Raw genomic sequence first — 14,726 nt, forward strand, 5'->3', positions numbered from 1 at the left:
CATTATTTCAAGCGAACCCCATAGAGTTATGGCCCTTGGAGCGCTCTTTGAGAATATCATATCATTCCTTTGGAGACAGAACGAGACAATACATACGCGCAACTTGCCATTGAAACCAGTTGACAAACACCGACATCACTGCATGCGTCAGCTTTCGATGTACGGAGCAATTGTTTACATTCCATGTATGGTAAGTGTTCTCTGTTTGGAATCTGTTCGCCTCGAAGTTTCAAATATCGATTTCAGGCAAGTCGTATGGGATAATAAGTATTTTACTGCATCAATATGAAGCTAAAGTGAGGGCATATGCCCCAGTATATATAATATAGGCCAAAATATTGTTGAAAATGTGTGAAATTGTGCCTTTAAAATACGAACAATAGTGATGCAGATCAAATCTATCTGCAGAAAAGCAGTCAGCATAATATTTATGGCTGTAGCCCATTACCTAGACTAACAACTAGTCTCTGAAATGAACATATTTTACTGAAAAAAGTTCATAGTAAAAAAAAAAAATATATAATGAAAAGGAGCCCTGAGACTTTCTTCAACAGTCTCTGAAATGAACATATTTTACTGAAAAAAGTTCATAGTAAAAAAAAAAAATATATAATGAAAAGGAGCCCTGAGACTTTCTTCATTTTCAGAAGCTGAGGAAATCTAGACTTGCCACATTTTCTAGACTTGTGTGGGCTTTCTTGGATATATTTGCTTCAGGGTCTGTACGAGAGACTACCCATTACCCAAATCGCACATGTTATTGACTAGACTGTACTCTGATGTTGGATGATGACATTCGATCTCTCTTTGGAAGGCTGTATAGACTGAAGACATAAGAAAGTATATACTCGAAAATTGGTTTATCCCTAACAGTACAAAAATTATAAACGTTACTTGACCGAAACAGTCGTCACAGCACTGCACTGCAAACAGTCGTCACAGCACAGCACTGCAAACATCAGGACCAATGATCCCCGTACATGCACATCACCATTGAGACCCGTGAAGATCCAGGTTAGAATATTCATCAGGTACCCATGCTTGTCGTTGCAGGCTCATGCGACAAACATGCTCGGGTGGTCAGGCTCACTGACTTGGTTGACATATGTCATCGTATCCCAATTGCGTAGATCGATGCCCGATCTGGTCCAGAATCGGTTTTTACAGACCGCCACCATATAACTCGAATAATGCTGAGTGAAACAATAAACAAAGCAATGTCACCATCGTGTAGCCATTTATTATTTGTTTTATATTAACCATCATCAAAGATGGCCGTATACTATAATATGCCCAGACGTCGCGAGAAAAGGTACTAAACAACGGCATCCCGATGTCATCCATTGTTAAACGGGGGCTGTGGCGTAGCTTGGTGGTTAAGGCGTTCGCTCGTCAGTCGGAAGACCGGGTTAGATTTTCCACATGGGCATGATAATGTGTGAAGCCCCTTGTCTGGTGTTCCCCGCCATGATATTGCTGGAATATTGCTAAAAGCGGCGTAAAACTAAACTCACTCACTCACATTTGTAATCGTTCTAGCAGCTGGGGAAATATTTTGCTACAAAAAAAAGTGTGTTTCTGTGAATGGAAACTGAGTATCTCTTGCTAAACGCTCGGGTTCTGAGAATCTCATTCATTCTGGAAGGATCATCCGTTATTCCGGGTTGTTCTCAAATTTGCTGCCCACATGGAATATCGAACCCAGAAATTCGGGGAGACAGCGAACCCACTGTACCAATCAGCTGACTTCTTAGGTAGAACATCAGAACTCTCAAGTTACACATACTCCCAAACAAAGTTTTAAATCAGTAATAATCAGTTGTAAGCACTAGATCTTACGATCGTGGCATAAGCTGACGACGGGGCGACCTATATGTGGATCATGTGAGTGTTATATAAGTAAACCATATAGATTTATTGATCCGCTTATCATTCAGGAAGACACTTACCCCCAGGGGTGGGCTGCTTCTTAACGTAAATGTACGTGACAAACGCGCCTTTACCGCTGAGTAATATAGCGATAGGTGGTATTAATAATATCCAACCACAGGACAACCGTATAATCTAAGTCCCACAGGGACACGTCTCTTGAGACCGCCTCCGTGGTGTAGTGGCTAGTAGTGGTGGTCCGATTAATTGAAATAATCGAAGATTGGTCGCAGTCTAAACGACCAAGCAATCGAACATGTTTTCTCATAATCAAACACAACCAATCTTGGAACACTTGTTTGCATTAACAATATTTTTCACAAGGCTGGTTTTGTCTGTGTCATTAAATTTACATTTCATAAGCACTACAAGCTCGTTCCAAGTCATGATTGAATTTATCTTAAAGAATCCAGAAAATCTGTGTTCCTAACATACTGATCATCCTTTAAATATGCGAAATTTGTAAATGGATTTTGTGCAATTTGCAAAACCCAAATTACTACATGTTTTTTCTTTATTTTGTGTGTGTGCTTTAACAAAGATAACAGGAACATTTGATAAATGACGCTAACCAATCATTTTCGATGATTGATCGGTTGTAATGAACCAATCATCAAATATGAGATTTTAACCAATTCCCAACACTAGTGGTTAGAGCGTCCGCCCGGAGAGCGGAAGGTCGCGGGTTCGATCCCCGACCGCGTCATACCAAAAGACGTTTAAATATGGTACTTGTTGGTCCCTGCCTGGAGCTCGGCATTAATGGGTACAACAAGGACTGGTCGGCTCGGAGTCAGTATAATGTGTCTAAGTGGGGTATTCATGCTTCACTGCGGCGTGGTATCTCAGTGGGCTAGCACTATAAAACCAGCTTCAGTCTGGGCTAGTACAAGCAGCCGCACATACACATACACATGCACGTCGTCATACGAACGAAATATTCTCAAGCACGACGTTAAACCCACTCTCACCTCACCTCACCTCACCTCACCCTCACCTCACACGTCTCTTGATACCAAGAGTGTAGAGAATGACTTTAATAGGACCGTATTCGGATTTGGTTTGGTTGTTGTTTTACGCCGCACTCAGCAATATTCCAGCTAGACGGCGGCGGTCTGTAAATAATCGAGTCTGGTCCAGACAATTCAGTGATGAACAGCACGAGCATCGATCTGCGCAACTGGGATGCGATGACATCTGTCAACCAAGTCAGCGGGCCTGACCACCCAATCCTGTTAGTCGCCTCTTACAAGCATTGGTTGCAGAAGACCCTTCTAGCCCGGATCCTCACGGGTCCCGTACTTAGAACACACTACTTATGAATCTAGAACTGGGAAATATATCATGTTTATATACCGCATGTGTGATAATGGTACTTTCATCTTTACTCACACACCTAACTGAAAGAATAAAGAGGTTAAAATCCATGTCGATCATATTATAACTGGCCAATTCACGCCTTTAACTATAAGGGGCAGTAGTTGTTATAGGGGAAGTGTACACGAAAATAAATCACGTTTCTACTTCCGTGAAACAAAATGGAATTCTGTAATTAGTTAATATCAATGTTTGAAAAGATTCGCCGAAGATCCGGGTTTGATTCCCTACCTGGGTCTAATGACTAAAGCCCAATTCCGATGCACAACGCCGTGCTGGTTCTGGAGTATTGTAAAAGCAACGTTAAACAATACTCTTTTACAATTAAACCGCGGGAATGTTGTTCGTTGTCAATCACCCCTGTAAGATCATGTTAGTTTCGTTATAACCGTACTTCGTTCGACTGAATTATTCAGCAAATGCCCGTGACAAAAAATAGTTCTATCCGTCAGTTTGATGTAGTTAACTGCACAAGTGAAGATCGAGTTGAACTGGATTCAGATCCAGTTTGGTCAGTTCGGCTTATCAGAGTATTCGACACATCCGAAAACGGCTTCTCAACCTTATTCACGGCACTAAAAGACATCTGAAACATTTTTTTGTGGACAGAAGAGGACCGTGAATGAATGCAGACACGTGTCATTGACGCGATTATAAATCCACTATAGTCAACCCATAGAGGGCCTCTTGGCAACTCGCCAGCAACTGCGACAGTTCTGACAAGTAAAAACATGCCGTGATATGGCCGCTTGACAGTACGTCTGGGTTTATTGTATTTCTATTGAGCACCGTGTTCGACATATCTTTATGGATAGTGTCTCTAGTTGAAGAACTGAAGCGTGTTAAGAAAATCCAAGATGGACGACGGAGGTAAGACAGCCAGGAGGAGATTTGGAAATCAGCCCGACGGGTCTGATACTGTCTATGTTATGTTGATAATAATTATGACAAATATTGATTACCCGCTTGGTATCTATGCGTTATGTCAGGTTTTGGGATACGATGACATGGGTAAAACTAGTAAGCCAGTTTGAACTCCCGGTTCCGTTAGTGGCGTCATACGACAAGCATGGGTTCCTGAAGACCAATTCTAACCCGGCATCATGTCATGTCATCCATGTGTTGTGCACATATCTCGTGGACGACAGTGGGATGAACAGATTTTAGAATTATTTCAGTTTTGGGTTTTGTTTACAATGTCTGCACATACACTTTTGGTTCGAGCTGCTGTTTCTGTTTTTAACTTCTTGTAACATCGGATCACATAAATGAGTGAGTGAGTATGGCTTTACGCCTTTTGGCAGTATTCCAGCAATATCTCTGCGGGGAAAACTAGCAATGGACTCAGGGTACATGGTGTAATCACTAAGCTTTAAAAAGAAAGGTATTCTGTCTGTCAAGAGCTTAAGTGTTATCAGATCCCCATTGCGATACAGCCTCTGGAGGTCTTCAGCTAAAATGAGTGAGAGTGAGTATGGTTTTACGCCGCTTTTAGCAAAATTCCAGCAATATCACGGCGGGGGACACCAGTATTCGGCTTCACACATTTCACCCATGTGGGGAATCAAACCCATGTCTATATAAATAGGGGTGGTGGGGTAGCCTGGTGGGTAAAGCACTGGCTCGTCACGCCGAAGATCCGGGTTCGATTCCCCACGTGGGAACAGTATGTGAAGCCCTTTTTCTGGTGTCCCCGCCGTGATATTGCTGGAATATTGCTAAAAGCGGCGTCAGACCATACTCACTCACCCAGTCATCCCCAATTACCCGGCCATGGTTCAGGGTGGCCCAATCGTCTAAGGTCTCGCGATTCAATGCGCAGAGTTGCATTGCCTACCCACGCCAAAAATATAACGTCTTGGCTCGAATCGCGTCGCCCCGATTATGTTTGTAGGTTTTGTGAGCACCATACCCGGGAAACGTCTAATACCAACATCAGTTTGTACATTCTTTCCCCTTTAAGCTGATATGTAAATGGAATACTTTTCCTGTGGCCTTAAACCCAACGCACTCACTCACTCATTGCCCGGTCACCCTTTGGTGTAACTATTGCATCATACCCCTTAATGTTTTTGACATATGATTAAAGATCTGTTGAGTCATATCAGTGTTAACAACATGTACAAGGGACGGTGGGGTAGCCTAGTGGTTAAAGCATTAGCTCGTCACGACGAAGACCCTGTTCGATTTCCAACATGGGTGCAATAATGTAGAGCCAATTTCAAATGTCCCCGGAATATTGCTAAAGCCGCGTAAAACCACACTCACTTACTCACAGCATGTACGAGTTAGTAAGACATTTAGATTTTACATAGAATATGACGGTAAGTGTTCATAAGCTTAGAGATTAGTATGTTATGAATGTGTCACTATTAGCACGGACATATAAAATAATAATATATTTGCACATGGAGATATGAGTAGCTGATAGACATTCTATGGTATCTATCATACACTGCGGATCCGGACTACCAGTTGTCAGGATCCGCTGTCGCTAAAGAGGCTTCACACGCTATATCATGCGTATATTATGTTTTCGAGAACTGACTTTTTAATGAAATACCTTTCATCTGATCTCAACCCCTACACCAGGTTTTGACGAGGTTGACGCCACCAGATGGACCAACGCTGCTGCGTAAGTTGAACCTTCGGCATGTGTGTGTGTGTGTGTGTGTGTTCGTATGTGAGCGTATGATGGTTGTGCGTATGTTATGATCTTCAGCGTGCGTGGTGCTTATGGTGGTTTAGGAATTCACCCTCGATTATCCATTGTTTCATTGCTATCCTCCCACATTACTCTGTCATTCTGTTATATAACTGGAATTACTTGCACGAAACGATTTCAGCTCTACGACTATCATAGCCTGTTAAAAGTACCATCGTAGAGCTAAAATCTCACTTTTACAAGTGGGCCCTGGAGAATCGGCACTGAAACCCAAGCAACTCGTCCGATCGTAGTAGTTTCATTGGATTGTTGGGAGAGGATCTCTAAATCTTGACAGAGGGGTTATCTCCCATGAACAAATTTTCTTCAGAAAACAGACTTGAACAGACTAGACCTAAATCATGACCAAAATCATCAGGAGGGTGTCCATCCGACACCTTTTATATAAGTGGCGGTTATTCCCCAAATACTAGGTGTATACTTTCTTTTGTATGTCAGTTTATTACCGCATGTATTATTGATCAGTAGGTACTCATTCAGCAGCTCTCGCACCTTAAACGTTATTGTACTTACATAACTGCGTCTCGGCGAGGTTAAGGAAAGTAACGGTCATCACAACGTCATATTCTTGCCAATTACAAGTATTGTGAACGCTTTGTAAAACAAGTGAATGAGTGAGTGAGTTTAGTTTTACTCCGCACTCAGCAATATTCCAGCTATATGGCGGCGGTCTGTAAATAATCGAGTCTGGACTAGACAATCCAGTGATCAACAGCATGAGCATCGATCTGCGCAATTGGGAACCGATGACATGTGTCAACCAAGTCAGCGAGCCTGACCACCCGATCCCGTTAGTCGCCTCTTACGACAAGCATGAGTTACTGAAGATCAATATTCTAACCCGGACCTTCACGGGTCTGTAAAACATGTACCATGATAAGCGAAAAGTGAACCGTGTTTCCGTCCCCAGAGCTACGACATCCGCCCCAAATTCAGAACGTGAGTTCCCGAGCAAAAACCTCATCAGAAAGTTTCCGTGAGATCACTTCCGGTCCAGTGAAGTACAAGCTGAACCGCCAACAGCGTGGCTTGGCCTTGATAATATGTAACCTGAACTTCAGGACAACGAGCAGCCGAATGGGAACCGACGTGGATGCCGAGAGAATGACGGAAACACTTGTCAGCCGCGGCTTTGACGTCGACATGGTGCAAGACGTTACGGCGGACACTTTGCAGGCATGTCTCATGTCCAGTGAGTATACAAGACTTCGTAGCTGTATACAGGAAGTAAATCTAAGGTGTTTACATTAGAAACGGAAGGCCTCTGATACCACATACAAAAACCCAAACAAACGAGATCGATTATAACTTCTGGGTTTGTTTTGAGAAATGGCACTGTGTCAAAATCTGACGCTCATTTTGAAATTTGAGTGAAAACGTAAGTTAGCTTCTAGAAATCGGGGCCTAGGTGCCGTTGTGCAAAGCGATTTTAAGGTGACCGTAACTCCCATACCTTAACATAGACTTACGACAGACTTAACGCTAAGGTTGTTTCGTACAACGGCTCCCTGGCTAGTACAGAGTCTGAAACAGCGTCATCACACGCACACATGCACGCACACATTCACGCACACTAACACGTAAACTTCTTGGTTGCAGTACGCCATGCTGATCAAACTAAAACATGAGTCATTTTATTTCTTACTCAGAAGCTGCATCGGACCACAGCAAGCGTGACTGCTTCGTCTGCGTCATCATGACGCACGGCTCGGAGGATCACGTGACGTGCACGGACGGGCGAACAGTTCACATAAAGACCCTCATCTCCTACTTCGCCGGCGGACGATGTCGCACACTGATAGGGAAACCGAAGATATTCATCATCAATGTAAGTCGTGGTAGATACACAGTGTCATTTGATTGTCATGTTTATAGATAATATTTATGGATGTGCTACTTAAAGAAGGCAATACTTCGTTTCCCATGTTATTAATACGTTTCTCTCATTCAAGACGTATGAGTGAGTGAGTTTAGTTTTACGCCACACTCAGCAACATTCCAGCTATATGGCGGCGGATTGTAAATAATCGAATCTGGACCAGACAATCCAGTGATCAACAGCATGAGCATCGATCTGCGCAATTGGGAACCGATGACATGTGTCAACCAAGCCAGCGAGCCTGACCACCCGATCCCGTTAGTCGCCTCTTACGACAAGCATGGGTTAGTGAAGGTTCATTCTAACCCGGACCTTCACGGGTATCAAGACATATGAACTGAATATATACTATCCCAAAAAGAAACGCATAGGCCAGAAATCTGGGGCGAAAATGTTGTATTTTCAAACATGTATAACTCGTCCACAAATAGACTTTAGTACATGAATTTGTACATCAGTTTAGAAGAAGGTAATGTCTATACAACCAAGTGGATACTTTTAGATAACGGAGACGTTGAGTGCGATGGTGACGACGTAGCACGGTCCCGACGTCGGGTCTCCTGGCTCTCAGACCAATCTCTTTCAACCTGTTCCGTACAGTTTGACCGGATATCCTCCGAAGTCCAGGCACCCTGGCTGCTGTGCTCTCACCCGTGGCAGTACGATCACGCAAATGTAGTACCCGGATGTACCGATCTTGGGCTGCAGTGGTGACTCGAGGTCTGCCTGTATGGGGACGGTCATTTGTTATACCTGTTTGGTTGTAACGAGCTGCAAGCCGTGATATCGTGCTCAGGCTAACATTCAGACGCCTGGCAATAGAAAATTGGTAATCTCCAGCGTGCATTCTTTCAATGGCGATGTTCGATTTTTCGTGTCGCAGCGTCAAGACGTGGCGTAGTGATTTGACCTTGAAACTCCTTCAAAACGAATGCCAATTTCCTAAAGTAATCTGGATTTTTATAGCCAGACAGTGCATGTTATCAACACTTCTGTTACATATATTGACGATTGTTTGAACACAATAGGTAATTAATTGATTTTAAAAATACAAATCGCCTATGCGTTTCTTTGTTTGGATAGTATATATTAGTAAGAGTTACTGTGCTACTTGTAAAACATATTCACAGATGAAATCATCTTGATTTTAAAGTCGTGATTTACAATTGGCATGTGGATGTTCATGCACGCGCACGTTTTGGATGTTTTGCATTTTTGTAGGGAGATAATACCACACATATGTGAACAATACACACTAGCTATCGTGTACTCCTAAAACCTCAATGATTGAACCGTGTGTAACCCTTACACAAAGTCATGCTTACAAGGGGTAAACACGAGCACTAGGTGTAATATATATGTCTCAGTTGGGTGTCCATGTTAAACTGCTGCATGGTCTAGACCTTGGAACGATTAAACCGGTATCAAAACAAGCAATCACTCACAAACTGCACGCACGCACGCACATTCACACACTCTTCTCCATGCACGTCGATATATTTGGGCGGTTGTCTGTCATGCCATATTACGCCCATGCACTTCACCTCACCTCGTGGGACATACCATCGCTTACCAAGGGAGGTAATTCTCCATACACCGGATTACCTTGTGAGGGCCTCTTGAAAAACAATATGTCAGATGAACTAAATATTCGTGCCTTATCAAAACCAGCCAAGATAAGTATATGCTTTGCGATGTACAATTCTGTGAATATTGAGATCAACCTTGGTTCTTACCCAGGCTTGTCAGGGCGACCAGGTGGACGAGGGACAAGATGTCGCTGATGCTGCAGTGTTCAGAGGAAATGATGACGATGAAGATGACGACGAGAGTGATGAAGACCTTTTCCAGAACCTGCCATATGAGGTGGACTTCCTGTACATTCATTCGACGGTGCATGGTGAGTGAGTTTAGTTTTACGTCGCTTTCAGCAACATTCCATTCGGGTGGTCACGCCCGCTGGCTTGCTTGATGCATGTCATCGTATCCCAGTTGCGTTGATGTGAGTCACTGGATTTGATCTGCCACGAGTGGCGCTTCAAATGTTGAATTAAATATATATTACGAGTAATTATTGAATACAAGGTTGGAATTCTGAGACCACAACCCTGTGAGGAAGTGGGTGTCTACGTTTGATGAAGGCGATATTATATCTTGATATCAAAAATATTTTTCGAACCGAAGCGAGAGAAGTACGTTGCGAACCTTTGCTCGCTTCGCTCGCATTCAGGAAGACTAGTCATTTTCTCTTTGTTGCGCAACCCTATTTGCGCTACAGTAAACCGACATTTGTACTGACAATGACTACGTGTGTTTCAGTTGGTTCCGATCATTCCAGAAAAACAGTTTCACATTTTTTGCTGAAATTCTTTGTAAAACATACTGAATATTATCTCCTTCGTTTCCTTTCTAGGTTATTTCAGCTACCGGAACACAATGAACGGTTCCTATTTTATCCAAACCTTGTGTGACGTCATGGAACAATATGGCGGCCAGCTTGAGATCTGCAAACTCCTGACGGTGGTAAACAGGCGGTTGGCAGTCAATTTCAAGTCGGCAGCCAGGCAGCAGGAATTCAACTCAAAGAAACAGTGCTCTTGTTACTTGTCTTTGTTAAGAAAACAGTTGTATCTGTGACGGTATTCTATCTTTGCTCACAGTCAGATGGTCTTTGCGAATTCTTTACAACAAACAATTAACAGATGCTACATCTATGTTGAGTTAAAGGTGTCACAGTCTTGATCGACTGTATCGATTAATCGAAATATCGATGCGTCGTGATCGGCCTTGTACATTTTATATCAATAAAATAAATAGGTAACCTTGGTGCTGCGTGTAAACTTTGCAGGTTTGTTCAAACTTGCCTATGTTCACCCAGCAGAAAATGGACGTACCCGATGGGATAGGCCGTGTGACCATTAACCTTCTGGCGCCTCACAGGCACGTTAGGTTATACGGGGGTAATAATAATCAAGATCGTATATTTGAGCATATTGCCTTGTATATGGAAAAGGCGCATTATAAATTCACAATTATTATTATTAAGTATCAATGCAGGCAACCCTGTGAAAATATAACAGTAATATCATCTGAAAATATATCAGTATATCGTCTGAAAAATATATCGGTATATCATCTTGAAAATATAATAGTATATCATCTAAAAATACATACCAGTATATCGTCTGAAAATATATCAGTATGTTATCTGAAAATATAACAGTTATCATTTATGTTTTCATCATGGTGTTCTTATCACATACCCCTCTCTCATCGGGCCTACTTTCCAGTGCTTGCTTTACAACTGTTCACATAATCTGCTGGATGGATTACTTGACGGCAGTTTCAACTTTAAATATGATGCCCAACAATGCAATAGAATTATAATCATAGCTCGCCATATTACAATAGCTGTACCTCTTTGCAAATATATCTGTAGTCGTGTTTTTATCATTTCACTACTGTTACATTACCTATACTTTATTACATGTAATTCCCTTCTCCTGATCACCGTGTGTACGTACTTAGTAACGATGGGAGTAATGTGTTAGTGTACATACATGTATATGTTTGTTATCACACATTCTTTGTATACTGTGGCAATAATATAATATTTCAACTTTTTGATGTTATGAAATGACAATATATGTATAAGGCCATCAAAATTATTAATTAATTCATTAGACTTTCTGCCAAAAGTTTCCGGAGCATTTTTGCTCTTTAACTGATATTAACGAAATCCAACTAAGGTATGCGTTATCATCAACTGTCGGAGATGAGGATGAAGCGAGCGTGTTCTTATAGGATTGTGCATTGAGTGTGGTCTCCACAGAATAGCAGAATAAAGGCTTTCCGGCACTTTACTAAATCATAGTCAGGGCCCGTGTTAGTGCTGGTGGGCGGGAAATGAAAGTCTAACTCACTAATTCATCATCGCCTTTTGCATCATCAATGATATTATTTATACACAAGTGCTATTCTCAGATAATGCATTACTTGTTCTTAAAATGTGTGTGTGACTTTCTTTCTAAACCAAATTTACAAATACGGGCATTAGTCTTTCTGCACGTGTGATTTATTATATAAACAGTTCGAAAACTGATAAATACTACAGACATGTTGTCCACAACATTATATATAGTTGTTCTTTTGTGGATATTTGAGTTTCTCTTGACTGTTTTAACTCAGTATATGACATTAAAAGTAATGATTTTACCTGCGCATCTTTCCCAGATTCGCACAAATTTCCTTTGTAAGCGTCATCCTTGAAAACGTAACACAGGCAAGAATCTTATAAATGAAATGTAATATCATTATTGTGAAGAAGGGGCATACATTCAAATCATCCTAGACATATAGTTATGAGTCAAAACTTTTATGAGATTACATACCACTAATTTACCTTGACATCCAAATTAAGCAGTCTTAAATCACATGAGCGTATACAGCTTGTACAAGCAAAATACACTGGGATTTTCACATAGAATGTATGGCCAAGCACGCACAAAACCTAAAGCTATTTTTGTTATTGATTTTCGCACTTTGCAAGAAAAATAAATTTCAAAACCACTTAACAGGACTCAGCACCCAGCGTACTGCACTACTTTACGGATTACTACTTAACAGGACTCGGCACCCAGCGTACTGCACCACTTTACGGATTACTACTTAACAGGACTCGGCACCCAGCGTACTGCACTACTTTACGGATTACTACTTAATAGGATCGGCACCCAGCGTACTGCACTACTTTACGGATTACTACTTAATAGGATCGGCACCCAGCGTACTGCACTACGTTACGGATTACTGATTAACAGGACTCGGCACCCAGCGTACTGCACTACTTTACGGATTACTACTTAACAGGACTCGGCACCCAGCGTACTGCACTACTTTACGGATTACTACTTAACAGGACTCGGCACCCAGCGTACTGCACTACTTTACGGATTACTACTTAATAGGATCGGCACCCAGCGTACTGCACTACTTTACGGATTACTACTTAATAGGATCGGCACCCAGCGTACTGCACTACTTTACGGATTACTACTTAACAGCACTCGGCACCCAGCGTACTGCACTACTTTACGGATTACTACTTAACAGCACTCGGCACCCAGCGTACTGCACTACGTTACGGATTACTACTTAACAGCACTCGGCACTCAGCGTACTGCACTACGTTACGGATTACTACTTAACAGCACTCGGCACCCAGCGTACTGCACTACGTTACGGATTACTACTTAACAGGACTCGGCATACGGCGTACTGCACTACTTTACGGATTACTACTTAACAGGACTCGGCACCCAGCGTACTGCACTACTTTACGGATTACTACTTAACAGGACTCGGCACCCAGCGTACTGCACTACACTTTACGGATTACTGATTAACAGGACTCGGCATCCAGCGTACTGCACTACTTTACGGATTACTACTTAACAGGACTCAGCATACGGCGTACTGCACTGCTTTACGGATTACTACTTAATAGGATCGGCACCCAGCGTACTGCACTACTTTATCATATGGGCCCCAAAGCCAGAAAATGTATAAATAACCAACTACTTGAACATGTGTTGGTATAACAGACAACTATCAATATCTCGCCCTTCCGCCTAATAAACCCATTTTGTATATTATTTCAGTGTCACCTTATTTTGTTATATTGTTATAAAAGTGTTTATGTTGGGTCCCCATTTTAATTAATCATCTATAGGGTGAGTGAGTGAGTTGGGTTTATCGCTACTTTTAACATTACTTTCGTTGTAGGCTTAATGTGGGAGGAAAGCCCGAAGAGATGGACGTCTTATAAAATGTATTACTTTGGTGAAAGGACGATCACGAGTATGGTCTCGACGGCAGAACATTGTTAGTGCCAATCTGGGAATCGAACCCGCGTTTCAGGCATGCGTACCCATGCTTGTCATGGAGAGGCGACTAACGGGATCAGGTGGTCAGACTCGCTGTCTTGGTTGACACATGTCATCGTATCCCTCAATTGCGTAGATCTATGCTCATGCTGTTGATCACTGGATTGTCTGGTCAGACTCAATTGTTTACAGACCGCCGCCATACAGCTGGAATATGGCTGAGTGCGCAAACGTTAAACAATCAACCAATCAGACATGCCTAAAGTGAAGGAACTTTGCATTGTGAGGTGGTCGCCCTGTATGAGCTGGACCCGAAAATATCCACATATCTTTAAACAGTGACATTAAAGAATAATAGCCGAGTCTACAGATTGTATCAACTTTCAACATTCACATTCGTATTTATAGCATGCAACAGGCGTATGACGCGAGTGGCACTATGGGGAACGTGGTAATGGCTTCACTCTGTCATGCAGAATCGTTGTATTGTTCAGCATTCATAAATGAACATGTAATTTAGTCGGCGTTAATGTCTCGAGGTAGTTTCACCGTTTTCACAAAGGGGTGACGATATATTTCAGGAGTGTTGATTGCCGGACGGGTAACAAATCAGTTTCAGATATTGGCATACAACCTTATTCAGACGGCATAATCAGTTATAATAAACTATTCGTAACATGTACCGAATAGAACTTTAAAATGTAACACATTACGACATAACTATTTGAAACTAGAGACTCATACTACATGCATTCATATTGGTATTGTTTAGAAATTAATAAAACCATAGGTATCAGTAGTCATAGCCTTGCTCCAAGGCTGTACTGAATGTTAAAGTACTTTAAGCCCATGCATCTATATTATTTCTATCCCTAGTCTAGATAAAGCAGACTGGTTGTAAGGACGCCAGTGCGTTAATTATATTTTTAGA

General features: G+C 42.0%; 1 protein-coding gene across 1 annotated transcript; it reads left to right on the forward strand.

Annotated features, from left to right (window-relative positions):
- Positions 1-3,974: 3,974 nt before the first annotated feature.
- On the forward strand, positions 3,975-10,992 carry LOC124282813 (caspase-3-like). Its single transcript, XM_046718845.1, has 6 exons — positions 3,975-4,176; positions 5,899-5,941; positions 6,942-7,223; positions 7,681-7,859; positions 9,651-9,810; positions 10,324-10,992. Exons 3-6 carry the CDS (start codon positions 7,109-7,111, stop codon positions 10,545-10,547), a joined length of 678 nt encoding a protein of 225 aa, XP_046574801.1. The 5' UTR covers positions 3,975-4,176; positions 5,899-5,941; positions 6,942-7,108; the 3' UTR covers positions 10,548-10,992.
- The last annotated feature ends 3,734 nt before the right edge of the window (positions 10,993-14,726 follow it).

This window comes from Haliotis rubra, unplaced genomic scaffold (genome assembly GCF_003918875.1).
Source record: "Haliotis rubra isolate DU_JTF1 unplaced genomic scaffold, ASM391887v1 Scf303, whole genome shotgun sequence".
NCBI classification, from domain to species: Eukaryota; Metazoa; Mollusca; class Gastropoda; order Lepetellida; family Haliotidae; genus Haliotis; species Haliotis rubra.